The 27,868-nt window shown below is 47.3% G+C and overlaps 3 protein-coding genes across 3 annotated transcripts; 2 read left to right on the top strand and 1 right to left on the bottom strand.

Annotated features, from left to right (window-relative positions):
* Window positions 1-421: 421 nt before the first annotated feature.
* On the top strand, window positions 422-2,185 carry LOC119385782 (uncharacterized). The gene has a single exon (XM_037653168.1). It carries the CDS (start codon window positions 422-424, stop codon window positions 2,183-2,185), a length of 1,764 nt encoding a protein of 587 aa, XP_037509096.1.
* A 5,267-nt stretch (window positions 2,186-7,452) lies between these two features.
* LOC119386993 (60S ribosomal protein L8) lies at window positions 7,453-16,430 on the bottom strand. Its single transcript, XM_037654292.2, has 6 exons — window positions 16,334-16,430; window positions 15,585-15,722; window positions 14,513-14,665; window positions 12,051-12,374; window positions 9,656-9,742; window positions 7,453-7,577 (listed from the first exon to the last, which is right to left on the bottom strand). Exons 2-6 carry the CDS (start codon window positions 15,720-15,722, stop codon window positions 7,503-7,505), a joined length of 777 nt encoding a protein of 258 aa, XP_037510220.1. The 5' UTR covers window positions 16,334-16,430; the 3' UTR covers window positions 7,453-7,502.
* A 5,211-nt stretch (window positions 16,431-21,641) lies between these two features.
* On the top strand, window positions 21,642-27,587 carry LOC119386992 (uncharacterized). Its single transcript, XM_037654291.2, has one exon. It carries the CDS (start codon window positions 21,902-21,904, stop codon window positions 24,506-24,508), a length of 2,607 nt encoding a protein of 868 aa, XP_037510219.1. The 5' UTR covers window positions 21,642-21,901; the 3' UTR covers window positions 24,509-27,587.
* The last annotated feature ends 281 nt before the right edge of the window (window positions 27,588-27,868 follow it).

Below are 27,868 nucleotides of genomic sequence, written 5' to 3'. Positions count from 1 at the left end.
GTACGTGTAGCGTTACCTCTCTCGAGAAGCCCTCGTTTTCTTCCCTCGCAGAGTCCATGTGCTGTGTGGTTACAGTGAGAGAGGCGCGCGCGGCCTGCCTTTCGTCCCCGGCAGCAGGGGTCCCCGGCCGGCATTGCCGTCAAAGAATCTGCATATTTCCAACCCCCCCCTCCCCCCAATAGATGAACAGTGGGTGACCAAACCTACGCTCACAGGTACCGCCATTGTTTCTAGGACATCATCATCATCATGACAACCGTCGGCACACTCCCTGGGAAATGAAAAAGAAGTGTTCAATATGGCAAGGCTGCCACTGCGCCGTCGGTGGGCGAAACGGATCTTACTGGGTGTCGCCTACGTTGTGTTTCTATACAAATTCTTTTGGTTCGAAGTGTCTGTACTGAGGCCAGTGTTCAGAAACATGACGATTCACTACGACGGATACCTGCTGAAGACTCCAGGATGTTCGCTGCCCCTCTACAATCCTTACCATTGGATAATCAGGCGATATTTCGCAGAGAACGCCACGTACGAAGCCCTCTGCGCCAGTCGCAACCTCACCGTCTTCGTTCAGGACTTCAACAGGTTTACGATAGACAGTGACGCCCTTCGACGCGGTTACAACGTCTCGGACCGGGATATCTACTGCTACTACCGAGAAGTATTCAGAGACAACAACGCGAGTGTTCCCGACACATCGATCGTGTTCGGTCCGCCTGTGCTGCTCACTAACGGAAGTACAGTCGAAGCTGAGTACGTGCAGATCTCTTGCAAGACGAACGGGAGCCTACTTTTTGAAGACTACTTTTTCGTACCTCAACCAAAGAAGCGTCTCCACGAGTCCTTGACTGGTCCCGCGTGGAACGAGACAGCTCTTTCACGCAAAACGAATTCGACGAGCATCCTCATACTTGGCTTAGACTCGACCTCGCGAATGAACTTCCACCGCCACATGAAACGAACGCGCAAGTTCCTGAAACAAGATTTGTCCGCGTTCGAATTTATCGCGTTCAACAAGGTCGGAGACGCTTCCTTCGCAAACCTGATTCCTTTACTCACCGGGCTGGCCGGACATGACGCAGAGAGTCTTATCGCTCGTTCCCAGATGGTCGAGGTGCTTCCCTTTGTCTGGAACTTGTACAAGAGCAGAGGTTACGCAACGGCGTATGTCGAGGAAATGCCTCATTACGGCCTCTTCACATATCCGAACTTCACTGGCTTCGCACGCGCGCCTGCTGAATACTACCCTGTGTCCATCCTACGGCTGATGGACGAGACGCACTTCGATGAGCGCTACTGCGTAGGTTCCCGACTAAAGACGAAGGCGCTCGTTGATTACGTCGGTCAGGTGCTAAAGATCAATCGGCACGAGCCCATGTTTTCATTCGTGTGGCTTAGCTATCTCACTCACAATCACGTGAACGGGCTGCAGATTATGGACGGAATGCTGGAGGACTTTATCCGAGAACTTTCCGAGCACGCCGTGCTCGAGAATACGGCCCTGTTCTTCATTGGCGACCACGGCCCTCGCATAGGTCCGTTCAGGATAGGCGAAATAGGTCGCTACGAAGACAAGAACCCGGTATGTTTCCTGGCGCTTCCCAAACGCTTCCTGGCTGAACACCCCGAAGCCGCTGTGCAACTGGAGGTCAATCAGCGTCGTCTGGTCACACATTACGACTTGCACGCCACTCTGGTGGCGTTGTCCAGTCTTCCCGCTCTCGGAAAAGGTTCTACAAACATGGGACTGAGCCTCATGGACAGAATACCACCCGAGAGAACGTGCGCGGACGCCTTTGTGCCGTCGGAATTCTGCGCGTGTTTCGGCGATCGCGTCAATCTAGAAGGCAACAGGGTGGCCACGTCTTTTGCCCGCTATGCCGTGTCTTACATCAACGCCCTCGCGGAGCTGCACTTTCCTGGACGGTGCATATTGTGGGAGCTCGACACCGTCCAAGAATCTTCGGTTCTCGGAGGTCGCGTCGCCGGCAAGGTGCTGCTTCGCGTCGTGATAACCACGAGACCGACTGCCCACTTCGAGGTGTACGGAGAACTGCGCGGAGAGTCGCCCTCGCAGGAGAACCACGTGAATTTTCTCCACAGGCTGGATTGGTATAGCAACGAGACCCAGTGCTTGCCGGAGAGCAGGTGGCAGAAAATTTGCGCGTGCAGGCCTCATATTTAGAACTCATTCACTTTTGAGTCTGCCCGCTGGAGGAACACTTCGCCACATAATTTGACGACGGCTGCTGCGTCGTCCTCGTGCGGGACATGCATGACAGCTTAGTTGCAGTTTCCCAAATAGTATGTGTGCATCGTTGCTGCTTAGTAAGCAGAATTTCGCGGCCTAATTGTAATGACTTTGCGTAGAGTATATTGGACGACGTCTGCGTGTAATCTCGTGGTGCTACTACGGCAGTAATAGCTTGACGCTCTCGGAAAATAAACGTTGCAGGGCGCATTGTGACGCAGTAACCCTTTGCGAGCATCTTTGAAGTTATCGACTTCGCCATTTTAGGAAATCGCACGTGTGACACAGCGCTCGGCGGGCTCGGGCCATGGCCTTAGCTCCCGGTATGTTTCAATCGAGGTACACGAAAGGGAGGACAAGACACGCGTACGCACTGCGTGTAATGGGCTACGTATGTCGTGTCTTTACAGCCTCCGTCATGAGAGCGCCGCCAAAAGGCTGAAGTTCGCCACCCGGAGCGGGCGCGCCTGGAAGCAGTAGATCCAGTGTCAGCCTTGAATTGGAACAAGTTCTCGCATTGCGGCGCTTAGAGACATACATTATAATAAACCACGGCAATGCACCTGGGCGCTTAAGAGGGTCAGGAGCACACACTTGGTAGGACTTCCGGCAATGTGTACGATTACACGATATCCTGCCATGGCGCCGGCGGCAAATCACGTGACGCGAGGCGTTCACTGCAACGCCATTGCTTGAGCCAGCAGGTCACGTGATCTCGCTTTGACCGATCAAGTGTAAGCGCGTATTTCATTAGTAGCAACTCCTGGTGCAGTGGGGGGGAGGCTGGCCTCCTTCACTCCGTTCGATATATATATGTGGAGAGAGAGAGAACTGCATTCGCTCTCAATTTGATGTGATTTTTCATATATAGAGATAAAATTTGGTTAGCAGTGTTTAATAACATTATAGAAAAAGTACAGTCAGTCCTACGTAGCATACACTGGGACAACCGTATATATACGGGCTGTACATGTGATAGTTTATTGCAAGCAACAGTTTTTATACATCACCCCCACAACTTTATGCATCAATACAATTATGCCGATGGCAGCCTCGCCAGTAGTATAGATTTGTATTATTCAATGAAATTTCGTTAATGTCTCGAAGCTGCTCACTAATAATTGCGTTTGTTACATAGGTAGCAGTGACTGCACCTTTTTTTTCTGTAATTAGTACTGCACTTTCTTGCAGATATTCAGGATTGCGTATCCTTGGTTTCTCCTAGTCGAAATAGTATTTCTAGCGTATTGTTAGTATTATTACTATTATTATATTACTATTATTGTTAACTTGTCAACCAAAAGTTCTTTTTAAGTAAGAATTTGTGGTATTAGAGGCGTAGTACATTCCTTATACTTATCATGTTTGTATTTGCAACTTTGCTTGGAGCGTGCGAACTTCATCGTAGAAAACAGCGCAATACAACAAAGACAAGTGAGACCAAACAGGACCAGCGCTGAACAGCGCTGGTCCTGTTTGTCCTGTCTTATACTTTTCTTGGAAGGCCCTCCAAGTAAGTACGCCTATGTAAACGGTGTAAGCACAATTTTAGATGCGAAGCAGCTTTTGCTCGGGGCTGTGTCCGTATTTCCATTGGCGACTGTCCGCTTTCTACCACCTAGCATAGCCATCTGAGCGCGCGCTCGCGCCAAGGAGATGTCTTCTTCCTCTTGTTCTTCGACCGCCTTGATGATGATACGTGCAGAGCACTTTAGGGGCCCGGGCTGCCGTATGCTGTTCTAGCTTGGCGTAACGCAGACAAACCCATGAGTGCTGGCACGCGCTCGCGTTCCTTACACTCTCTCAGCAATCACGTGATGGCGTGCTCCAACAAGAATTCGGGACGAGTAACAGCAACAGCAACTACAGTGAATTAATGGTGTGCTCCACTTGCAAGGACGCGTTAACATCAGGCAAGGTGCCCGTGATGAACGGAACATTAAGTTGACCCATGCTCTGCTTCGCATCCCCACATGGTTCCCTTTAGTGGGAGATGTTGTAATTTTTTTAATGTAAGTGATTATAACGTTAAACTACCCGGCATTGTTTCCTTTTGCATTGTCGTTAACTGTTTATGATTGGCCGAAATTTTCTGGGTCATGCGCACTGCACCTGCTCGTTACGCGATGCCACAATTAAATGACCCCAAAATGATCCATTGCATAATGACCACTCATGCACGACTACATAAAAAATAAGAGAATACACTATTTTCAATACGGCATATTTTTGGTCATTAATCAATGAACAAAAATATGCCGTCAAAAATTTTCGGTTTGCCTTAAAATCACGTGCTTGTTATGCGACGTCACGAATCTATGCGGTGTTAAAATTACGTGTGCACACTAAACAGCGCATTACTATGCTGAACAATACCTAAACATTTTTAGGGGCGAAGCTCCTTAAGGCGGCACCCGTTCGTCCCTCGTAGTCGTAGTCGTAGTAGTCGTAGTGCGTAACTAATCTTACGCTTTGACCTCCAAGGTGGTGTCGGTGGGAGATTTTTCCTGTGCGTTGTTGAACAATAAAAAATTCGCAGCGTGCGCGTTAACTAAAAGCCGAATTCTTCTGTCTCTCATTCCCCATTAGCAGCCATTGGCATGTTCCAGTAGGAAACGTTAGTAGAAGTAGAAGTGTAAGTGTTAGCTAAAAGCCGACTTCTTCTGTCTCTCATTCCCATTAGCAGCCATTGTTTACCTCCAAGGTAGTGCCTGGTGAGATTTCTCCTGTGCGTGATTAAACAATAAAAATTTTGTTCAAAACGCCGTTGATTGATGAAATAAACCAACGAAAGGCGCCAGATGTTTTGTAAAAGCAAAACGAAAGAAGGCCAGATGTTTCTAAAGCAAAACGAAAAGACGCCAGCTGCTTAACGAAAGACGCCAGATGTTTTCTAAAGCAATGGTTTTCTAAACAATGAAAATTCACAGCGTACATGTAAAATTAAAGTGAGCTGCAAGTCGTCATAACTCATCGAACCTTTAGTATAAACGCGCCCGATCTCACGTCGGTGATGATGTACTGGGCAGAATTCACGGAAGATTCACGGTTTACCGATGAACCTCCGCAGCTTCGCCCACTCATCATCATTCACTCCGTGGATATGCTGTGATTTTTTTTTTTTTTTTGAATAGCCGGACAGTGTCTCATTCTGAATGTAATTCAAGAAGGCTGCCCGCCGATCACATTGGCAACGGCTACTTATAGCAGCTGGCGAGATTCAGTTGTAGTACGGTCCCTAGTTGTAGTATAACGATTTTGAGCTGTTTGTGCGCGTTTAGAACTCTGTGAATTCATTCTTGCTGAGAGAGAGGGAGGGAGGGACATAAATAAACAGCGCTGGGCGTGTGTGCTTCTTTGCCGTCCGAGTTTTTTTTTTTTTTTTTTTTTTTTTTTTTTTGCCCTGCACAAATCAATTCGAGATTACTCAAAACCAACTAGCCCGGCTGTCAATTCAGTCTCCTTAGTCCAGAAACCCACGTCGCGGGGTCGAATCCCGGCCGCGGCCGCTGCACTTTCGATGGAGGCGAAACTACGTGAGGTCCGCGTGCTTAGGTTTAGGTGCACGTTAAAGAACCCCAGGTGGTCGACATTTCCGGAGCCATCGTCTCTCATAATCGTATCGTTGTTTTGAGACGTTCAACCCCAACAATTATTAGTCCAGAAAACCGTGCACCTTGACCATTTCCATGGTCCGGTAGATCAAGCTGCGGGACAATCTTGAAAGCTGGGCTTCCCAAAGTACTCGAGTCCACTGCCTTATTCCTCACCTTGTTCCAAGCCACCGCGATCGCTGCAAAACCTTGGCAAGGCGACGCAGGTAATCGGAAACTCAAGCGGAAACATTCTTTAGCTCCCCCAATGCGGCCCAACTAAAACACTCAACAGTTCTGCACACTATAGAGCAGCGGTGATTATATTCCTTTCCGATGAAAGAAAATGAATTTCCTGAAACAGGAAGACGTGCCTTCAACATTACGTCGTTTGTTATCTACGATGGCATCTGCCGCGGTTTCGTCCGCAGCGTTTGCGGAAAGGAGCGTCGCTTAGACTGGATGAGAGTTGGACGCGTGTGCACTTTCGGAGTTCCGTCAGTTTCGCCGTCGCCATACATGACAGTGTCAAGATCAACCGCGGTTTCGTCCACAGTGGTCGTGGCATACAACCACAGTTCTGACAGGGTGTGCGCTGGCCGCGCGCGTACTTTCGGAGCTTCCAGCACGCTGCTTTCGGCCGTCGCTCGACGGTTTCGGTACCAAAGTGCCCGCCGCAACGCGGAAAAGCGTTCGGCAACATCCGAATTTTCGACCACTGGACACAGTGGAATTCAGCTGGAGAATTTCACGAATTCGTATCAGCAGGTTTCGTATCACCGAGATGAACTGTGCGTTTACATCAAGATACTCCATGGTGTACATCGTCATAAATTCGCATTCTCTCTCTCTCGCATTGTTCGCAAAAAGCCTAGATCGGATTGGGTTGGATTTTTGTCAGTGTGGCCAGATCACGCACATAAATTTCGATTTCCGGAAGATTTTTCCTGCCAACCGTACAAACATAAGAAATGGTCGAAATCCAAGTCTCCTGGAAAACACGGGAGACAGGTATGCAGCACTGGGAGCACGGGAGCGTCATACGGTAGTTGGCACTATTTTGTATGTTACACTTGCATGGGCCTTTCAATATCCTAGCCATCATCATCCAGACACGACGGCATCAAGACTCCAGTCTCTCGTGACGCAGTTTTCTGTTTACATTAGAGGCTAGAAGCATTTGCAGCCTGTAGTTTTTACGTTAAGTCCAAGCTGATGACTTGGCAAGGTGCTGCGTTTAGTGCTCACTTGTGCAGTACACTTTCAAATCCCTTTTAAGTATGTTCTTAGCCATATTTGCCATTGAAATTCGTACAGACGTGTGCATGCCCACACAAATTGAGCTCACAAGAACGTGTTGTTGGGCGAGTTGGTGCTTGCCGAGTGACATAATGCAGCGCTAAAAAACACACACCACTAAGTAAGGGGTAGCGCCTGTCCCGTCGGTTTGCATTCCTTACTTTGTGGTGTGTGTTTTTTAGCGCTGCATTATGTCACTGCACTCACAAGTTGTTTCACCTTCAGTTTTGTCAGTACTGCTGAGGAAGCCACACCTTGAAACCCAGCTTAGATTCTTAAGAAGTGAGCAACACAAGACACTCCCCAAGATTTGGTCGAGGCATCCTGTTTTATTATTAACACAAACACCCAAGACAAGCCTAATCGTCCTTGCCCTGGGCATTGACCTTGCCACCACGAATACGACCCGTCCGCCTGGCAGCAATGAGACCGACCTGGAGAAAAAGAAGCAGCGCAGGTGAGTCTTTCCCCTGTCTTGAGTAACTCTACCATTAAACAAACAGCAACAAAAATATGAATATCTACCTAATGTTTCAAACCACAGGCTCATCAAAAAGCCCTAGACAGCTGACTAAACATACATAGAGCCAAGTGTTAGTGAATGAACATCAGATGGCACAAGAGGGAAGGTAGTCGCACGATACACTCTAAGCTAGTTGTAGTGAAGCTGCATCTAACACAAAAATACCTTCGTTGTATCCAATATATTCATCATAAGCACATATTTGTTACGAGCTGAAATCCGCAAGGCCAGACTCTTTGCCATATCTGTCTGTTATATCAAGTAGTGCCAAGCTTAAAATATTTCTGGCAGAAACAATCTTTTTTTACTACTGTGGTAAAGAAAGTGTTCTTGCCATTCCTACTAAAATGAGCTGACATCACCAAACATTTCTTACAGGCATTTCACAGCCCACAACAATGTGTGCTATACTCTCACAAACTCCTTTTTTTAAAAAAAGCCCATGTGGTAGATTTTTCATGCCGAAAACATTAATGGAAACATTTACGTCTCTTTCACAAGCACTCTGCTCCAGCTGAATGTTAATAAAGTTTGTTTGCTACTGGGGCACCTTCTGCTGCAACTGCAGCAGGAGTAAAGGTGCTTTGCTGTAGTAATGAGTTTATTAAAACTGAACTCTTTGTAGAGTGTGCCCAGATAGCCTTTACTGGGAATACGAATAGGAAATGACAACTGACTACAGCCAGTTGTCAGTTGTGCCTCGAAGTGTAAATGACTAACACAAAGCAGCCACAATACAGTAAAACCCCGCTGATACGTTTTTGAAGGGACCGTGGGAAATGAACGTAAGAGACGGGAAACGCAAGAGCCGAAAAACAGGAAAAACGACGAAATATTTAGTGGTACAGAATTTTATTTCAATGCTTACGCGTGAAAAAAACGTGTAACATTGCCTGGTGCTTTTACTCATGTCCGAGCAGCACGAAAAGTTTTTCGAGCACCTGCAGTCTCGCATCCTTTTCATAAATCTTGTGCCACCACGGCCTACACCTGACAAACGATCGCTTATGGCGATACCTTCGAGAGATTGTCGCCGGTTGCGTCGGTGTCGCCGAGCGATACTGTAGGACCATTGGCATAGTGTCGGACCACCGTGGCTTGTAGTAAACGGTCGAACGCCTCGCGAAAGTAGAAGTACCCCCGAAAGCGGCTCCACCAACTCCTAAATTTCGTCACTGGTGCACACATTGGCGCACTCAGCCACGGTCTAGTCGACGGATAGAAACACGGAGCTGGGGACGGTGTCATCCGTGATTTTTTTAGCACCAACAGCTGTAGGCGTGAAAGAACTAAGCACATGCAAGCACGACCAGCGCGGCGAGTCCAACAGCGAACCGTGCGCACGACCACATGAACACCAACCTGCTCGAACAACACCGACAAATAAATGCCAACGTATAGAGTTTCTTACAATAATTGTATGAAACTCTGCGCCAACACGATGAACGCAATGGCAGAAGTAAATGCCTATCTCGGAGGCCTTGCTTTCGCAAGTAATTACGTCATAGACCCCATATTTGCAATACAAATCTCGAAGGCCTTGCTTCGCGAGCATTTACGTCATAGGCGCCATCTTTGAAATACGTATCTTGAAGGCTATGCTTTTGTTTGTGTCAACCGAAAGTATCTGTCGCTTGGGCCTCTCATGTGGCTAATGTTACGGTCAAACCAGGCCAAGCTGCGTGAAAAGTCACCATGGCCACTCTCTTAGGTACTCACTCGGTCGGCTCGGAGCACACTTTGCGACGTATCATACGGGAACAGTCCCACAGTTACGACGTAACAGGAGGGATCCCAATACATTGTACCCTATGGGAGCTGTGCCGGGACCGGCGGAAAACGACGTAACAGGCAGGAAAACGCATCAGGAAGGAATGTAACAGCGGAGTTCTACTGTATTTCACTAGTACAAGTGCCAGTAAGATTTATAAAGAAAGCCAGCCTTTGCATGGCGACACAATGCATCAAGTTAACCACAGAACAACTCACCTTGCGACCAGCCGAGGCATCCCTCCTGACAGTCGAGGCCTTGCCGATGTGCTGGTGGTTGCCACCACCGTGAGGGTGCTCGACGGGCTGCATGGGATAGAGAGGGTGTAAAATTTATCATACGGCCTCCTCAAGTGCTGTTCTCAAACACAAAGGACAGTAGTCTGCACCAGGAATCACTACGTGGTATGTCCTGCTAATGGACCCCTCCATGCAGAGCTAGGAGGTGCTCTTGCACAATCTTTTTAAGTCTGTTCATATCCAAACTGCAAAATATTATTTTCTGAATCACCAAAGTCCCATCTCAGATCCCATTCATGGTGGCATTGCATTAAGCTGAAACTCTATGTCACAAAAAACCGTGCGACGTGGCCATGGCAGAGGAGGCGTCACATTCGCAGTTGTGTGCCAAAATCAAATCACCCAGTTTTATCCAGCCAGCAAAGAACAGATTGTGTTCAGCACTCACAATGCCACACTGATGAGTTATGCAACAAGAAGCACAGTTCCTTGGAATGCTACCAAATGGCGGTGCCTACGGCACATCATTGACAATGCAGCAGTAGTAATACGAAGCCCACTGTAAATGTCTGCAGTACTGTGGAATACCACAGAAATGTTTTACATTTGCTTGCCACACCGTTGCCAGTGCCATGTGGCTTGACATCGGTACAAATGCTGTGAAAACATTAGAAATTTGATTTCTTTTGGTATTTTGAGTCTAAGAACAATATCAAACCCTCTGCTTCATTGGTACGTGCAGTAGTGAAGATGAAGTTCCACTGCTCAGAAACAGCCTCTAGAGACTTTCCACAGCAATGTTCAGCAATAGAAATCATCACGGCAGGGTATCCAACCTCCAACCACTGCACTGGCCCAATGTTTCTTTTCTTTTTTTTTTTTTTTCAACTGTCAGACTGACGAAGGCTCTTCCTACAGCTGCACATCAACGCTGCGCATTTCCAAACTCCTTGAAATAGTTGAGACACAAACTGATGCCAGCAGATTTAGTGTACCTTGCAGATAGGAGCTCAAATTAAGCCATCACCTGCAGCGTAACTGTCACTTTTTAGAACATCATTACATTTCATATGGTATCATGTACTGCATATACTTCCATTAGTTAGGCTCTGGTTGACAAGATTTTGACTGGAAAAGCCATTCTTTGCCCATACATTCCTATGGGACCAAACATTCATTATCCAGATCGTACAATTAGCCATCACCTGACAATTCAAACTTGGTTGGTCATATTACACGTGCTCAATCACACCAATGACTAATACACAGCAACCACGTCCACCTTTGAGGCAGTGCGTTTGCCGAACACACATTTCTAGTCAAAATCGTCTATTTTCAACCTGCCCCCAGGATGACTTCAATGCAAGAACTAGTAGCTTATAACAAATTATTACACCATTTGTCACATTGTAACGCTCCTTTATTTTAAAAAATCTAAATTTATCGGATGGTGAAATTTGATGCAAGACTATAACCAAAACTGCATCCACAACCAACCCTTTTTTGAAGTTGCTGGTGGGGCCAGCATCATCACCGTTGCCTCAAGTTCACACAGCATAAAGATGAGGATACAGCACTTCCAGCTTGTCAGTGCACTTTGAATCAGTTGTGCTGAGCTAGGCGCAACAAGTCGCATCACACATTTTCTGCATTTTTAAGTTTTCACATGGATGAAGAAGCGAAGTGGGTAGTATGGTGTGTGCAACCGTTCCTTGTATTGCTAGCTTCCTTGCATAGCTGTGAAGCACTGCTGTAAAGCCTCCTGGCACGTCAGGATTAGCATTTTCAGTTTTGACTTTAACCCTTTGAGACGCTTTGTACACAACTGTGTCCACCACTTGTTTTTGCTAGTTGCGTCAACTAGTGGCTATGAAAGTGCAAGGCACGCTGACCTTTTGATGAATTGAACCTCCTGTGTAATAAGTGCTTCTTCACTGAACTTCATCTTGCAGTGTACTGTTGAATATAGTCACTTTGCTGAAGGCACTACCATGTTTGACGTGCCGCTTGCCGCAAGCCACAACAAATGTACAATTCTTCTTTGTTTAAAATGAACATAAGTGAAAACAAATTTGCACTGTAACCCTAGCCTGAGATTTCATTCTCTTTATGCAAAAGCAGAGCATGAATGACTTCAGGATAAATATATATTTAATTATAGTCTAATTAGGTTAATTAATCACACATCTGTTAAAATAGACTATTCAGTGCCTTGAAATAATGTGTCAATTTGACACGTCTACAGACAGTTCCTATGTGGTGTCTGAAAAGGTTAGTTTAAAATTTTCTGTATTTCTCTGCACGGGTTAAACGCGAGAAAAGACGTTAAGTGCAAACACCACATACCAAAATGAAGGAGCAAGCCAGCACTTACGTTCATGGCAACACCCCGGACCTTGGGCCAGGAGTTGCGCTTTGCCTTGTACTTGTGGTACGCACGGCCGGCCTTGAGGATGGGCTTCTCAACACGACCACCGCCGGCAATGATGCCTACCATGGCACGGTTGGCGGAGGGCAGTACCTTCTTGGCACCCGATGGGAGCTTGATGCGCGTCTTGCGTGTGTCGGCGTTGTGCGCAATCACTGTGGCATAGTTGCCAGATGTACGTGCCAGGCGGCCCCTGTCTCCAGGCTTCTCCTCAACGTTGCAGATCACAGTGCCTTCGGGCATGGCACCCACAGGAAGCACGTTGCCCACCTGGCAGAAGGAACACACACACAAAACAGAGGAAGTTGTTACCAAAACGAGGGTCATTTGTAGCTGAACAAGGCTCAGCGTAGCTGAAACCAACAAATGGACCCAGCACTAAGTGTCCTGAAGCCACTACAACGTTAAAGGGACCCCATAACACTTTCTCAGCATGATCAGAAAACAATGCCGACTGGTAGTCGAGGCTTCTGAAAACACGCGAGCTAAACATTATAGTGCAGCATGTGGCCTGGAAGTTACAGTTCATTCTCAAAATCAGCAAGAAATCAGTCGCTCTTCTCTCGACAAATGACGCCACGACCATGGGCTAATTTGAGCATCGTGAGCTGCATAGCTACCGCAGCAGCAGCGGGATGCTGCCATGTGCAAGTGCACGCGTTTGCGACCACACTGAAAGCAAGCAGCGCATTCGAAAAGAAAGGCCATCACGCACGCTGACGAACGGGCACACCCTTTTGCCCCCTTGGCATTCCTCGCCTGCGTAACTTTCAACACACTTGCTGGTACGAAGGGATAAAGCGCTTCAAGCGTGCAATGAATTTCTGTAACTCCGCTCATACTTGACTGATTCTAAAAAATTTTGTGGCAGTCGATTTGTGAGGCAATAAGATCTTTTAATGAAGCCATTCAATGATTACTTGAAAAAGTGTTGCACGGCCCCTTTAAAGTTAATAAACATATGCACACTACAATGTGGTCAGAGCACTGCTGAGTCACAGCTAACCAGATGACACATCCAGTAAGACGTTCAAGCCTACAAAACAAGATTGCTTCACAAAACAGGCACCCTGTCACGCTAGTACAACTGATTTTCCACATACTGAGCACTGAAACGTTCTGAAAGCACTGCACACAACTGCAATTACAGCCAAACGTCTCCCAAAGATTAAGCTGATTACCAAATGTTGCAACCAGCCATTGGCAACTTCTGCAGGAGTTGGCAGTCACTCAGAAACAGCCTCTAAGAAACCTCCACACAGGTGGTTTTCCACTTCAGTTGTAGAAATCATCACAGCAACTGCCACCTGCCTGCATGAACCAGTCAAAATGGCCAGTCTGCAAAGGCACTACACCAACTCCTTGTCTGCCAATCCAAAAGGAATTTACTTGCATAATTTACGCGTTTTTTTTTTTTAGTTTATTTTAGAGGTTTAAAAGGGGGGTGCACAAAAAGGGGGTGGCAGGCAAAATATTCATGAGTAGATGCAACAATCTACAGTAATAAAATTTCAAGTAATGGATTCAAGCCTGTTGTCTCCAAAAGCTGCAACATTAGATCACACTTGTATAAATTTGAAACTTTCGAATGTAACACACAAACTAGAAATCGTGTCTTGCCATATCCATATTTACAGAATTGGCCTGTAGCAATATGACATAACTTTGCATACCAGAACACCTGTCCCGCCTATATTAATCCCATAATAAATTTTGCTTTCAAAGGACCCAGCTACAATGACAGGATGACACACATACAATGCTGCTACAGCAAGTGCATGCACAGTGCGCTAAATGCTTTCCTGGTCATGAAGTTCAGAAGTGCACTTCCTCTACGAGAACAAGCATTATAAATTGGTGCCATGCATGACGCTTCACCGGCAACATTTCGAGATCACCTCACAAGTGGCTCATTGCCACAGCTATCCTTTCTCTGCGCGTAGCTAACCACATTTTGCCACAAAAGTCACCATGGCCACTTATGCCCCAAGAACCAAGTCAGAATGCCCCTTTTAACTTGCTAAACCTTGCCTACTCTTCGACAAATTATGCTTCCTACAGCTAGCTGGCCTGCTCGAATAGTCAGTTGCAAATGTAATCACCTAGACTATACTTGGCTGTCCATTTTTTCCTTGAACTGTACCAAGGTTCGTGGCGAGCAAGCATGTTGCAACTATGCTGTGTGAAGTGCCAAGGTACAGTACCTCAACTCCCGACTTTGTAAAAACACAACAGCTATGCCATAACTGATTTCTTCGTCCATGACGAGATTTGAAAACTATGGTTTGCAATGGTAGATACCGCACCAGCACACGTGAATCATACTTAAAATGAGTGTGGTTTCACCTTCGTTAAAACCTCTGTGCCATTGATGACAGTATCGAAAGCAAATAGGCTTGCGCACACACCTGGAGGGCAGCCTTCTTGCCGCAGTAGACAAACTGTCCAGTGTGCATTCCTTCGGCCGCAAGGAACAGCTCCTTCTTGAGCTTGTACCGGTACGGGTCACGGAACACAACCCGGGCAAGGGGGGCACCACGGCCAGGATCGTGCAGAATTTCCTGCAACGACGAGCAATGTGACCCGGTAAGATGCGGAACGTGACACTCAGTACTCCCAGCCCACAAGTGACTGGCTACATTATCATGATCAGATCACGCGTGGTCCTGGAGGATTTCTGCTTCAAAATCGTAGTTACGAAAAGGGGATGCCATACATCAAGCAATGATTTAGTTTGCACCAAAAACATTGGCAATGCGCATCAAAATGCTTTGTTGTCAAAATGCACGAGCTCATAGAGTTCATGTTGCATGTTTTACGAAGTATTACTATGTAAACTGGGCTGCACTGTGAATAGGAATTTACATTGTGCATCATTTGCGAGTACCTAGGTAAGGTAATAAAGTGGCTGACTGGGCTAGTTGGTTGTGCATACTTAAGATTAACAGCACGAAAATAACACACGGCGTCCCATCTACAGCGCTGGTCCCGTCTTTTTCCTGTCCGCCGTGTGTTATTTTCGCGCTGTTAACCTTAACCTAGGTAAGGATCAGCGAAAGAGTATGATTACAGCGAAATCATCATATCATTTTAAAAGTACATGAAGCTTGAAAAAAAAAATTAATTGCGAGGTTTTCGCCATCGCAGTAGAACTGACATGCTGCAAAGTCTCACTGTTTTTTTAACAGGCTGGCCCTAGAATCAGCCTACTGGCACAAACAAGTCCACGTGTTTTTGACAAAGCAACAAGGCGCTAAGCCTTCAGTCTGCAAGCGATAGTCTTGTGAACGGTGTGAGTGAAGCCTTTCGGGTTTCTCAATGCCAGGAACACGCAACACAATGAAACCGGCACGAATACAGTGCGTACGAGTACGCACTCGGTAACGCCACTTCGCATATGTGACGTTTCTGTTATCTGCTTAAGTCACATGCTTAAATCGAGGGCAGAGAAACGTTTGGGTAAGCGAACGGTGAACTCACCTTAATTATTCCCTTGATGTAGCCATGACGCTCGGCGTAATCGACGGCGCGGAGCTTGGGAGCTCCTTTCCTGTGCTTGTTGTGGGAGCGGAATACGCTTCCAGCTCCCTTACGCTGAGCCCGGATTACTCGTCCCATCTACAAAAATCGTCAAAAAAAAGAACGACATCGAATGCAGCGATTCAACTAGTTCTTGGCGTACGCATCGTGCGACGAGCAGGTGCACCGCGATTGAAGTTGAGATATCGAGAAACAAGCAAACAGAAGTATTCAGGCTTCCTCGTGTCTTACGTTGAACTTAAATTACGCGCTTCGGTTACAGCAATCGTAAATTCGCAATGACAGCGTCTGAGTGGCCGGCTTGCCAGGGCTTACGGCTAGCACGTCGCACCACAATACGTGCGCCTATGGCACCTACAAATACACGCACTGAAAGGATATGCGCGACAACGCGACCGGAAAAGAAAAGGCAAATGAACACACAATTAATATTAGGTTATTACACAAGTAAATGGTCTATTTCGACAATCGGAGAGGTGTCAGAACACGCTCGCTTGCGGGACATGGCAAGCTTACGACAAGTGCCGCATAGCTCCACAAGATGCACAAAATAAAACGAGCACATGCAATTTGGCGCCGAAATAATATTATAACGTTATCGAGGAGGCCCTACAGCAGTTATTACAGTCGAGGATCGTTAGCGACGAAGCTATTACACATGGAAATTCATCGATTTAAAAAACACTTACATCTGTGGATGCGTATCCCTCGCCGTGAGCGAACGCAAAAAGGAAGGAAGTCGCTTCGCTTTACGCCGAGGTGTCGTATCTGGCAGCGTTAAAAAAATGAGAAAATAAAACGTATTTACATATATATTTGTTAACATATTATAGTAACTACAAAATTTTTACATGACGCCTTAAAATTATAAATTTATTTATTTTCGCCATGCAGCGTAAAAGGTAGATGTCGCGGCTGTTGTTTTGAAGCAGACGACGTGCGGATTGCAACCTGCCCACGGTGGCTTCCCACGTGGCGTAGCGCAAGACAGCACAAGAACAAATTAGTCATAAACGTCTATTAGGTGTGCCAAATATAACCTGAGCGTCCTATTCCAGGTCACACATGCTCTGCTGTTAAGTAGTTCAAATGCTACACATGCATGTAAACGATCCCGATCTGCGAACGAAAATGTATTCGCCGGAATGCACGTGAATCACGCTGTACGAACAAACTTCATTTGGGCGAAGCTTCCTTTCTTCTTATTAGTTATTATACAAACGGGTGGATATGAGTAATGGGGCTTCCATACGTTGTTCACGCACATTTACTGAGTTGAACGGTTCTAAAACCTCGATCCAGTCAGGTCACGAACAGCGTTAGCGCGTGACGTCGTCAGCAAGCTTAATGCTCCGCAGCGTGTCCTGGAATGGTTCCATTGACGCCAGCGCCGCGTAGCTCTGGGTTCTGTTGCCGAGATGTTACGAATGCATGCCGAAGAGTCTTTTAGCAAGTTACGGAAATACAGTACGCAAATACGGTAAGGCAGTACGGTAGCGTTCCTCCTTTCCCACGTGCTTTGGCCGCTCAACGACCGGGAAAGGAGGAGCGGTACCGTACTGCTTTACCGTATTTGCCTACCGTATTTCCGTAACTTGCTAAAAGACTCTAGTATCTATATACCGAGTTATCTCTGCAACATCTCCCACTGGCGCGGCTGGCATCAGTCAAATCAGTCCAGGACACGCTGCGGATCTTTTTGTCCCATATTACCGTCACGGTACAAAGAGGCGCCATTTTTACTCGCTCTCGTTACAGCGTATGAACAGATCGAAAAAAGACACCCCAAATACGCCCTTTTTATACTGTAATCGAGAATTCTAGGGAGCCTACATGAACGACTAGTAAAGTGGAGAGCCGAGAAAGGAAACGCGAGCATGCCAGATGGCGATTATTGTTCCGTGGCAGAAATAGTAGTAAGGAAAGCCGAGCTAGTTGGCACGAATGCATCGTGGAATGGCGCAAAAAACACACAGGGACGCAGGTCGTCTCTCTTGCCTGTGTCCCTGTGTGTTTTTTGCGCTATTCCACAATGCAGAAATACTCACCAAATACTCGATTTTTTTCTTAGAATGTAGAGTAATGTGTAACAGAATACGCCCTTTTTTAGAGTGTACATTGACAAAAAGACGCCCTAATTGGTGCAACTGTTTTTACATGCAGCGCAGGTCGCTGCAATTGCCAACACCGCACAAATATGCCAAACAGAAAGCGATGAAGGCGCTGCTGAACGGCTGAACTTTCTGCGCTCAACCGACACGACTATGATGCTCCCGTGTGTGTGTGCGCGTGCGTGCGTGCGCGTTTTTTTTTTCTTTATTTTTTTTACTCTTGTTTTTCTGCCTTACCTTTCTATCCACCTCCCTTCCCCACTGCAGGGTAGCGAACCGAAAAACTTCTGGTTAACCTCCCTGCCTTTCACTTTTCTCTCTCTCTCTATGCTATGAGAGAGAAAATAATGCATTCACTGTAATGGGACAGTAAACGAATTTCCCATTCTTGCCGCGAGGTCGGTAAGCCAGAAAACACCCAATAAGGTAATACGGGTGGCGAGTCTGGCGACGCCACCTTGAGATTCTCGAACCACCACGTCATAGATTTTTAGGGCATGTTTTAGGGCCTCCATATATGTCTTTATCGGTAAAAATTAATTATACATTGTGTTCTACGAGAGTCAGCGACCTAATACTACAAGTCTCACGACAGTTCATCGACTCAGTGCGGCCAAAATACGAAAAAAAAAAAAGGAATTTGATCCCTAACGTCCCACTCACATCCAGGTGCTGAGCTTTTGGCGCGGAAATCAAACACTAAAGCAATGACCTTCACTTTCATTTGTAGCAATTGAACCTAAGACGGCGAAATTAACGGTTCTCGAGGAATAACTTGTGAGTCAAAACTGAATCAGTTCCTTTTAACACATCTATGTAGTTATTTTGCAAGCTAAGAATTATCTAATTATTTCTCTATCTCCCGGCCGAAAATATCATTCCGTACAGACTGACACGCCCGGCATTCACGGGAAGAAAAAGAAGAAAAGGGCTCATGGCGGTAAGGTTGGACACCCCATCTCTTGTTATTATTTCATTCAATGTCAGTACGGATCGAACGCTGAAGTGATTCTGTAAACGTCGAAATAAGCGCGGGTGACGTGGTCTATGCTTGCACATTCATATATATTGTATTGCACTAATTGTAACTGCTGCATATATAAGCTGCCACACCAAGGCTACTTTTAAGACATATCATATCATACTTTTTTAGTGACATGAGCACCGAGTAGCACTTTGGCGCGAGCCAATGCGGCCCTGAACAAAGGGCTGCACCCAACGAGGACGATCGTTGAGGCCTGCATAAATAAAAGTTTTTTCTCTCTCTCTCTCTTTCTCCAGACCACCATGTCTAGCACCGGTGCGAGTTGTCCGAAAACCCTGATAAAAATAAAAAGTGTATAAGCGTGTTGGAATCGGTTATGATTAGGGTTTTATATGATAGAGTGGACATTAAGGTATGTCATAAGTTAAAATTGCAGTCATATAATTAGTAGAAATTAGATGTAAACAGAAAATCGGATAGGGCTCGTTGCGCCACCTGACGGATCAGATCTCAACTACGCACTTCTTTCTGCGTGTTTACTCGAGAACCAGTGTGAGTGCCACTCCTAGACCCCTAGGTCTTGCATTAGGGTCGATTTAGTTTTTCGCTCCAGCTACCTCGGAAATCAGCCTGTTGACGTTATAATGGTGGATAATGGTTTCGGCCTTTATTGCAATAGATTCATAGGATCATAGCGTGTCCTGGCTATTCTCTCCTAACATATGTTTGCCTAGTTCAATCAGGCAAAAATTATTCTGGTGCTTATACAAGCTTCAGGGACCGCAATGTTCACAATTTGAGTCATTGTAAACACGTGTTCAGCTGGCGCCAGAAGCATTCGTCTCCGCCGTGAACCACGCGGTCAGCCGACTTTTCGGAAGCTTGGAAGGAGTGCTCTATAGGGTGACCAGATGCTGCTGAACTCAATGCGCTGTTGAACATTGTGGGACATTTTTTTTTTAAAGATCGCCGTATCTCTCGCTGGACGTGGGACAATGTAATAGCCCTCAATGCTGGATAGGCCCGTCAGTCGCGGGACGGGTGGTCACTATATGACGTACCTGTGCGCTGGCCACGCCGACAAGTGATAACCGATATCAAGATTATGTACGCTTGCCCTAAACGCACGTGCGATAGCAAAAGATTCTGCTCTATACACTGCAGCAATTCATGCACATCCCCACGATGGCAGCGGCCGATCGCCTGTCAGCGCCGCAAAGGCGCGACAACAATATGCCCCCGGCAGCCGGGACCGACCACAAGCGGACCGTTGCCGCTCCGTCGACCAGCGCGGATGGCGGTGCACGTGTTTTACGACGGCGTCATCCGGAAGGCCTACCGCAGGAGCCGACTGCAGCGAGTATCCCGCCACTGTGCCTCATGGAGGAAGCACGCCCACTCGGCTGCATCTCGCGTTACGACGCTGTCAAAGACCGCATGTATCGGCTGTTGTACGCGGCGCTCGGCTTCTCGGTCGTCGTCCTACTGTCCGGCCTCGCTTCCATGTTGCTCGATTGGCACCTGGGCGTTGCCCTGACGTTCACGGGAGTCGCGCTCGTGGTCGCCTGCTGGGTCGTGTTCCTGTGCACTTGCGCCGAGCGGTCGCGCACATTCCTCGTGGCCATCGTGCCAGGATATTTGCTCGATACCCCCTCGCCAGCGGATGACGACCAGCAACGGCTCTGCGACCACAGTGAGGAGGACATTGCGCCTGCAAGCGACGCCGTCGACTATAAGTGCCTCTGATTCAACGCAATTGACCCTATTTCTAGAAAAAAAAAAAAAAACGCAGATACAGGATGACATCCTTCGACATTGTGCGCTTTGGGCAAGAACTTTTCCAGGATTCTGGTTTTGGAAAGTGGGGTACTGGGGTACTGGGGGGGGGGGGTGAAAGATGCACCAAATGGGATGGGAAGCGCAGTCGAGGACAGCAGAAAGATTGGTGGGGTGATGATGACAATAATTTTCGAAATAATTGATAAGAGGGTGTGTTCTATATTGCATAAACCAGTGTTGAAGGGCATGACGATACACACATGGCGCGCGCTGCTTTTCCTCATTTTACATGGAACGCTATTTTTTAAAGAGATGAACGTACCTAGTCCCCAGCCGATTTGAGTCATGCCACGGGCCTAGAAAAATGGTAATTTTGCTGCAACTAAAGATGAGCTATAGACCCCTTTTAAGTACTCGTTTTAGTGCATGTGCAACTGCAATGGAAATGAAGCCATGGAGCATAATGAAGGTCTACGTGTCCTCAGCAGAAATCGAACTATACATATTATAGAAAAGCCCCTTTGTACTGACGACGCCAGGTTTCCTGTCCACAACGCTGTCGCGTAAAAACGACGGACCTCACTTGGACATCGCATGCTGAGCCAAATCGGTTCAGACTGATAAACTGTTTTTTGAGAATCTCATTGTCCTCCATTTCACCATCAATTTGATCATTAGAAAAGACAATGAAGGCAAAATCTTCATTTTTGAATTTGGCGCCGAAGCTCTGCAGCGCGACCGACACAAATTCAAGCCTTTTAAATATATCCGCCACTATGTTCGGAAAATTGCTGTGGTTCCCCAAAAACGGAGTCTCTCCTTCTTTTGAATGCGACGCAATTCATATTTATTTATTAAGAACTTGGGTGAAGCAGACGCCGTCCGCCTGCCGTCCACGTCACGGGGACTTGGTTGACTTGGTACCGGAACATGACGGCAGCGTCGCCACCTTCTCGTTTGCGCGTTCTCTCTCTTATTAAGCGTCTTTTCGTGTCAAGGGTGGTGGTTGAAGGGTAATTTTGATGCAAGTAAAAGTAACTTCTAGCGTCGAAAGGCAATGGCTAAAACGAAACCTCGCTACCCCGCTAGCCGGTTGTTAACTTCCGGCCGTTGATGCTTCCGGCCTCGGTGACTTCCAGGGGAAAATGGTGCGCTGCGTGGTGTGCCCTTGCATCCCATGGTGAACTGTTTACTTTCAGCATGTTTTGGTCACAGGCTGCGATGTTTACACGGCTCGTGCAGTCACTAGTGATATCTGCTGTTTTCGTAGCTTTTGGTTCTCCGAGCAGCGATCGCACCCACACTCGAAGAATAAGCGGCTCGCTTAAATACTGAAAGGTTGGCGTCACCTCTGCGCGCAGTCGCGCTGTTGATGCAGGGCCATGGCGTTCATGGGCAAGTTTTCCAAGTGCCCGCTGTGCCACAAGGAGTTCAGCACGTCGGGCAGCCTCTCCAAGCACAAGAGACGCGTGCACAAGGTGATGCCTGATCCGACGAAAGCGGCTCGCGCTGGCCGGGAGGTGAAGTGCGGTGAGCAAGACTGCGCCTACGTCGCCACAAGGCGCGACGATATGCGCGACCACTTGGTCGTCGAGCACGGCCTCTCGCTGGTCGAGGTGCAGGAAGAGTTCGAGTCCATGAACGACTTCCGCGAGTGGATGGACCTGGTGTCTCGTGCCAACCGGACGCAGTTCGCTGCGCGGGCCAGCGACACGCAGGCTCGGGCGACCGTCCATCGCTACGTCTGTCACCGCTCGGGTCTGAGCAACCTGAAGACTACGGCGCGGCGGCGTAGGATCAAATCGCAGGGCTCGTGCAAGATGGGCGGTTGGTGTACCGCCTACCTGAACGCTCGCGAGTGCCTGCTCACGGGTGCGGTGCGCGTCAACGGTTGTCTGACCCACTACGGCCACGACATGGACGTCGTCCACCTTCGTATCTCCGCGGCCGACCGGCGCGCTATTCTGGCCGAGATTCGGCGTGGCGTGCCTTTTGACCGCATCCTCGAGAACATTCGCAGCGATTTCCCGCAGGACGCGCGGGAAATAACGCGCACGCACCTCATCACCATGGGTGATATCCGTAACATCGCCGTCTCAGAAGGTCTGCTCTCCTGGAAGTTGGACGTGGACGACGATCGTAGCGTTCGCAAGCTTGCCGCGCGTTTCGCGGCCCAGTCGTACAGTCCGATCCTTCTGTACAAATCCCGAGGCGCTACCTCAGACGCCTCCACGGAAGCTGAAGTCGGCAGTTTTCGGGGTTTGGCCGACGACGACATGGCACTAGTGATTCAGACGCGCTACCAACGAGATCTGGTCAACACAGACCCCGCACTTGTTTGCGTCGAGCCCGTGACTGGTCATAGCTCTGAGTACACATTGCTGGCCCTTTTGGCCACAACGTCTGCCGGCGTGGTGGTTCCTATTGCCTGGTGCGTCTGTGGCGCTGCCAACCCTGCTGTCGTGACCGCTTTCTTCGAAGTCGTCCATCAGAACATGGGCGACTTCACGCCGCGATTCTTCATGTCGGAAGACACCGACTTCTATTTCACGGCCTGGCTCGAAGCTTTCGGGGCCGAACCCCGGCCACACAAGATTATTTCTTCGTGGCACATACAGCGTGCATGGACTGAAGCCGTCAACACGTGGGTTCGCGGACGGGAGAAGCAGGCAGCTGTGAACAGGTCGCTAGAACTGCTCTTCAACCAGGAGTCTGCAGAATCCTTCCAGAAGATGCTGCGCCGGGTCATAAGCATGCTCAAGATGGATAGCGACACTGCCAGCTTTGGCGACGTGTTTGAATCCACCTATGCCGGACGGCCGGAGCAGTGGGGAAGTTGCTTTTTCAGGGACCTTGAGATCAACATTGAAGACTTCCACACGTTGTTCAGGCGCATTGCAAGCCGCCTAAAAGTGAAGAGATTAGACAAGATAGCCCATAACCTGCTGCTTGCCTCTGAATCCAAACAGTACGAGAACTACATGAAAGTTTTGCGTCAAACGCAGCCCGAGGCAGAAAGTTCGAAAAAGCAGAAGGCAGGACTGGCTTTAAGTGAACTAGTCGCTACTGATTCTGATGGAGTGCCAGTTGAGGTTGTGTCCATCGATACAATGAACATTGTTGAAACTGTGTCTATTGACACAGTTACCTTTGAGGCAATGACATCAGCTGGGATGCCAATTGAGGTAGTGCCTATCGAAGAAGTGCACATGCACGAGCTACAGTCTGAGGAGCCACAAATTGAGACCATGCACATTGAAGAGGTGCAGGCTGAAACTTCGCCAGAGCTGGAGGTACCTTCAGATACACAAGACATGCCAGAGCATGAACATCCACCTTTGAAGCCGAAACGTCTTGGTCGTAAGTCCACACACCAGATGGAGTTGAAAATCTTGGAAGCACATCAGGATGCACTGAACATTTCTCCTGAACAAATAGTTCATGTAACTGACCACCAGTGGAGAGTCAGTGATGAAGGTGTCATCTATGACGTTGCTGAGGTTCTCGGCTGCCGCAAGGCCAATTGTCAACCTCGCTGCAAGCAATGCAGTGCCTGCCCGCATAGGTACCAGTGCACTTGTGGCAGCGCGGACATGTGCCGCCACATCCACGCATGTCTCATTCATGCAAGTGAAATCTTCGCAGAGCCAATGGGTATGACCGAAGAGGTGGTGAACACGATGACACCTGAAGCACTGGCCGAAAGCACAAGCTTTGCATTTTCAAGGATTGAGCCTGCCGAAGAAGTGGCCACGCTGGGAGACAAGAAGAAGCTGGAAGTGCTTTGCGCCTTACATAAGCTGAACGAAACATGCGTCCGCGCAGCTGAGATGCTTGCAGCAAGGGAGGGCTTACCAGTGACTCACCAAGCAGACTACATTTTGTCAACCCTGAAGGCAACCAGCACTGTGTTGGACACCTTCTGTCGCAAAGGCATGACACAGACTTTGAAAAAGCTGGCTGATCATGACTATGAAAGCACAAATTAGTGTTGAGCTTAGCACACATTAGCTTCACTGTGCATTTAGTTCAGGGGGTCACTGCCAAGTGTAGATTGAGGAATGTTTGGGCAACTTGTGAAATAGAAGACTAAGAGGTGTGAACCACTTGTTTGAGACCCCTGTACTAGTTTTCGTGATGTGCAGAGCAGTTGCTACACCAGTGAACAGTTGTCTTCCACTGCATTGCAATTTCATCAAGACAGTGAAGAAAGTGGATAGTGCCCACATGTGATGGTGTGTGTGACCTTACACAATGTGTTGTGAAGACTGTTGAATAGCTGCTAGTAACTTACCTTTATTGGCACTGCACTACTAGGTATGAGTAATAGGTCATGAATGACTTTCGTTGAAAAACCATAGCTAGAGCTTAAACTGTACATTGCAAGCTACAAGTCATACAGACGTTTAATGGCCAGTTGGTCAGAACAAATTCCATAGAAGGGCAATGGAGGTTCTTTGAACATGTGTGTAACGTGAACAGCAGTGCTGCCACTGCTCACATGGACACTTTTCTAATCGTGTCGCTATGCCACCTGCTACTTTGCAGGCTTGCAATGCCACCTGCAATGTCCGTGTTCCACTGTGCGTAACCTCTAGTATTGCCTTTAGACTTGATGCATTGCATTCGGCAATGTAACATTTCCAAGAATTACGTTTGCTGTGAATAGTGCTCGCAGTGCTTTAAAGCTACTGAATGCAGTGTGTACCGGTGCGAATTGCATGTCACGTTGGCAAACAGCAGGCATCATTTTTATGGCTTCGTCAAAATGTGTGTGCATTACCCATTTCCATGCAACTCCAAACCACGCAGTGCTGGTCAGCCATGCTAGTCGGAGTGGCTCAGGGATGCGATGTCATGGTACTGCAGCACAATGGCCACTAACAAGCAGAAACTTCCACCTGTTAATGCCTACATCGAACCATTTCTTCATAGTATTAAACAAGCGAAACTGGCCCAGTTAGTGCAGAACTTGGGGTTTGTGGTACCCGCAACACAGAGATTGAACTGCACTATGTGCCGTATCGGGAGCAGCTTCATTCATGAACCACCTTTGACATGCATCTACAGCAATCTTCACCTACGCCGAATGATTTGATCTTCAGCATTTGTTGACTACTACAATTGCACTGCCTGTTTCTTTTAGTGAGTCGCCCTGCAAAATCTAATGTTTGAAATCGTTACACCTTTGTCAGACGTTGTTTGGGCTTGTTCGGCAGAATCGCCTTTCAGCACATTGTTTCATTTGGTGGGTACTGAATCGTTAACCAGCACTAAACATAATACTGCTGTAAATAAACACTTAGTGCATGAATGTTTTGGTTATGTAGAAAAAAATAATTCAGTCATTGTTATTTCTGTGTCATGGAGAGTCGCCAAATGAATTGTTAACTTGGTTCACTGCTCTGATTTTTATCTCTCTTTTTTACTCTTGCGTCATAGATGGTACAAACAAAGTTTGTTTTATTGGAAGGGGAGATAGAATGTCTGACAAAACAAATATATTATTTTGATGCGGAATCAGTTTGTAGTTGTTGCTGAAGCAGTGGGTTGCAGTAGCACGTGTTTTAGACTGTGCATGCAGAGAGTAAATTAAGGCGAGTTGCTTGTGCTGCTAGCGTCGTTAACCTGTCTAATGAAGTACAGGAATTTCAACCTTGCAGCACTCCAGAGCTGCTGCTATAGGGCTCTTGCAAATAGCACTTCCAGTGAAGCAGCTTTTATTTAAAGGGGTACTGACGTGAAAATTTTCAGTTCTTTTTGTCAGATGAAAGGCCAAGCCCTCAAGAGCCCTGAAAATTTACTGCTAAGCGTGAGTGCACCCTGAAAAACTAATTACAGTATGCTTTTAGAAGCTAGTTTCGGTTCCTACTGTACCCTGACGTCACAACACGGCATGAGCTTCTCGTCACGTGCTCGCGCAAGATATCGCGACATTTCCACGGGCGCTTCGCACCGTGGCTCCACTGGTGGTGCACAAGCGGCCATTTTAGAAGTTTTGGTATCTGACGTCATCACAACTAGCCAGACTTCTTCGCGAGATCACCAGAATTGGTACTGTAGCCTGACGTCAAGCTAGTGACGACGTCGATAGGTGCGCCGTTGGAAAATTGACTTTAATATCAAAATAAAATATCTTAGCATTTGCTGAGCTTCACACTTGCTCAGAGCCATCTCTGTGTACAAGAGATTTGTGTGGCAGAGTAAACTCGCCTTCGAAAAATGGTGTCAGTACCCCTTTAGACCCTGACCATACTGGTCTGTAAACTGGCTCCGTGTTGTGACAGATATTGCATTTGTGAATAGGCACGCGCGCATCCTTAATTTCATATATATAGATACAATGCTGTAAATAATATTGCGCCATGTTGTCTCTGTTATGCTAACAGCCACGTGTGCCTATTATTCGACAGTTTCTTTTCCAGCCTTGTTCACTATGGATCTCAAGCGGTGTTACAAATTTACATGGAGCAGTGAACTCCATTTTATCCATTGTAAGGAAAGCATATCTTATGGAGACGCTGAGCTTTTATAAAGTGACTCTAGTTTACAGTACTGTTGAGTATCGAAGTGCCTGTGCTTAAATATCCTGTTCACCATGTCCGCAGGTCTTTTACAGCAAGTTTTGCAGGAGTTTACACGTGATCTAGTGCATGCATCTTTTGTTTTTACCAATGCTTACGGAGTTGTGTCAGCATGATTCCACTAACTTGCAGAGACTCATTACGTTCTAGTCACTTCGAACAAACAACACGGCACAGAAAAGGATTGTGCGAGCTGAGTGTAATTGTCTTTTGCGTGTGCTTGACAAGAAAAGCTAGGAAGTTAGCGATGCAGTGCACACACGAGATGTTGTTCTAGTGTGCCTTTTTTTTCTGCTTGCTGCTCTGTCAAACACTCTTCACTTGTGTTCACGTGATGTCTCAATGCATTAAAAGCTACATGCAATCAGCCTGTGGTCTACTTTGTACAGACCAACCAAAGTGCAAGAGAGCCTTTGCAAAACCATCGACTCTTGTGCGCAACATCTCATGGCGCTCTTTGGCCAGGTTGGCCCTTGCACCATAAAAAAACACCATGAATCATTAGTGTTGTCGGAGGGCCATGGATGCCGTTGATTTTCGTCGAAGATCAAACCTACCACTCCAAAACGAAACGATCTTTTACTGCATTCATCAAAGTTTATCTGGGAGTTGAACCGGTGAACTTGTACACTACTGTGGGAAGCTACAGCTGTGAAACAACCTCAATAATCACAAACCTTTAGGAACTGTGTAAAAACCACGGGCAGTGCGTAAAAATAAAATTTAAAAAAAGGATTACACATAGTATAGACCACAAGGCTGCAA

Source organism: Rhipicephalus sanguineus, chromosome 3 (genome assembly GCF_013339695.2).
Source record: "Rhipicephalus sanguineus isolate Rsan-2018 chromosome 3, BIME_Rsan_1.4, whole genome shotgun sequence".
Taxonomy (NCBI): Eukaryota; Metazoa; Arthropoda; class Arachnida; order Ixodida; family Ixodidae; genus Rhipicephalus; species Rhipicephalus sanguineus.
This window is presented reverse-complemented; position numbering and strand designations above follow the sequence as displayed.

What these genes read in the sequence shown, in the direction of transcription:
- LOC119385782 (XM_037653168.1), top strand. Translation starts at nt 422, where the DNA reads ATGACGATTCACTACGACGGATACCTGCTGAAGACTCCAGGATGTTCG.
- LOC119386993 (XM_037654292.2), bottom strand. Translation starts at nt 15,722, where the DNA reads ATGGGACGAGTAATCCGGGCTCAGCGTAAGGGAGCTGGAAGCGTATTC. An exon ending in GCAAGAAGGCTGCCCTCCAG is followed by an intron (nt 12,375 to 14,512) that starts GTGTGTGCGCAA and finishes TCCTTCTGCCAG; the next exon opens with GTGGGCAACGTGCTTCCTGT. An exon ending in ATGCCTCGGCTGGTCGCAAG is followed by an intron (nt 7,578 to 9,655) that starts GTGAGTTGTTCT and finishes CTTTTTCTCCAG; the next exon opens with GTCGGTCTCATTGCTGCCAG.
- LOC119386992 (XM_037654291.2), top strand. Translation starts at nt 21,902, where the DNA reads ATGGCGTTCATGGGCAAGTTTTCCAAGTGCCCGCTGTGCCACAAGGAG.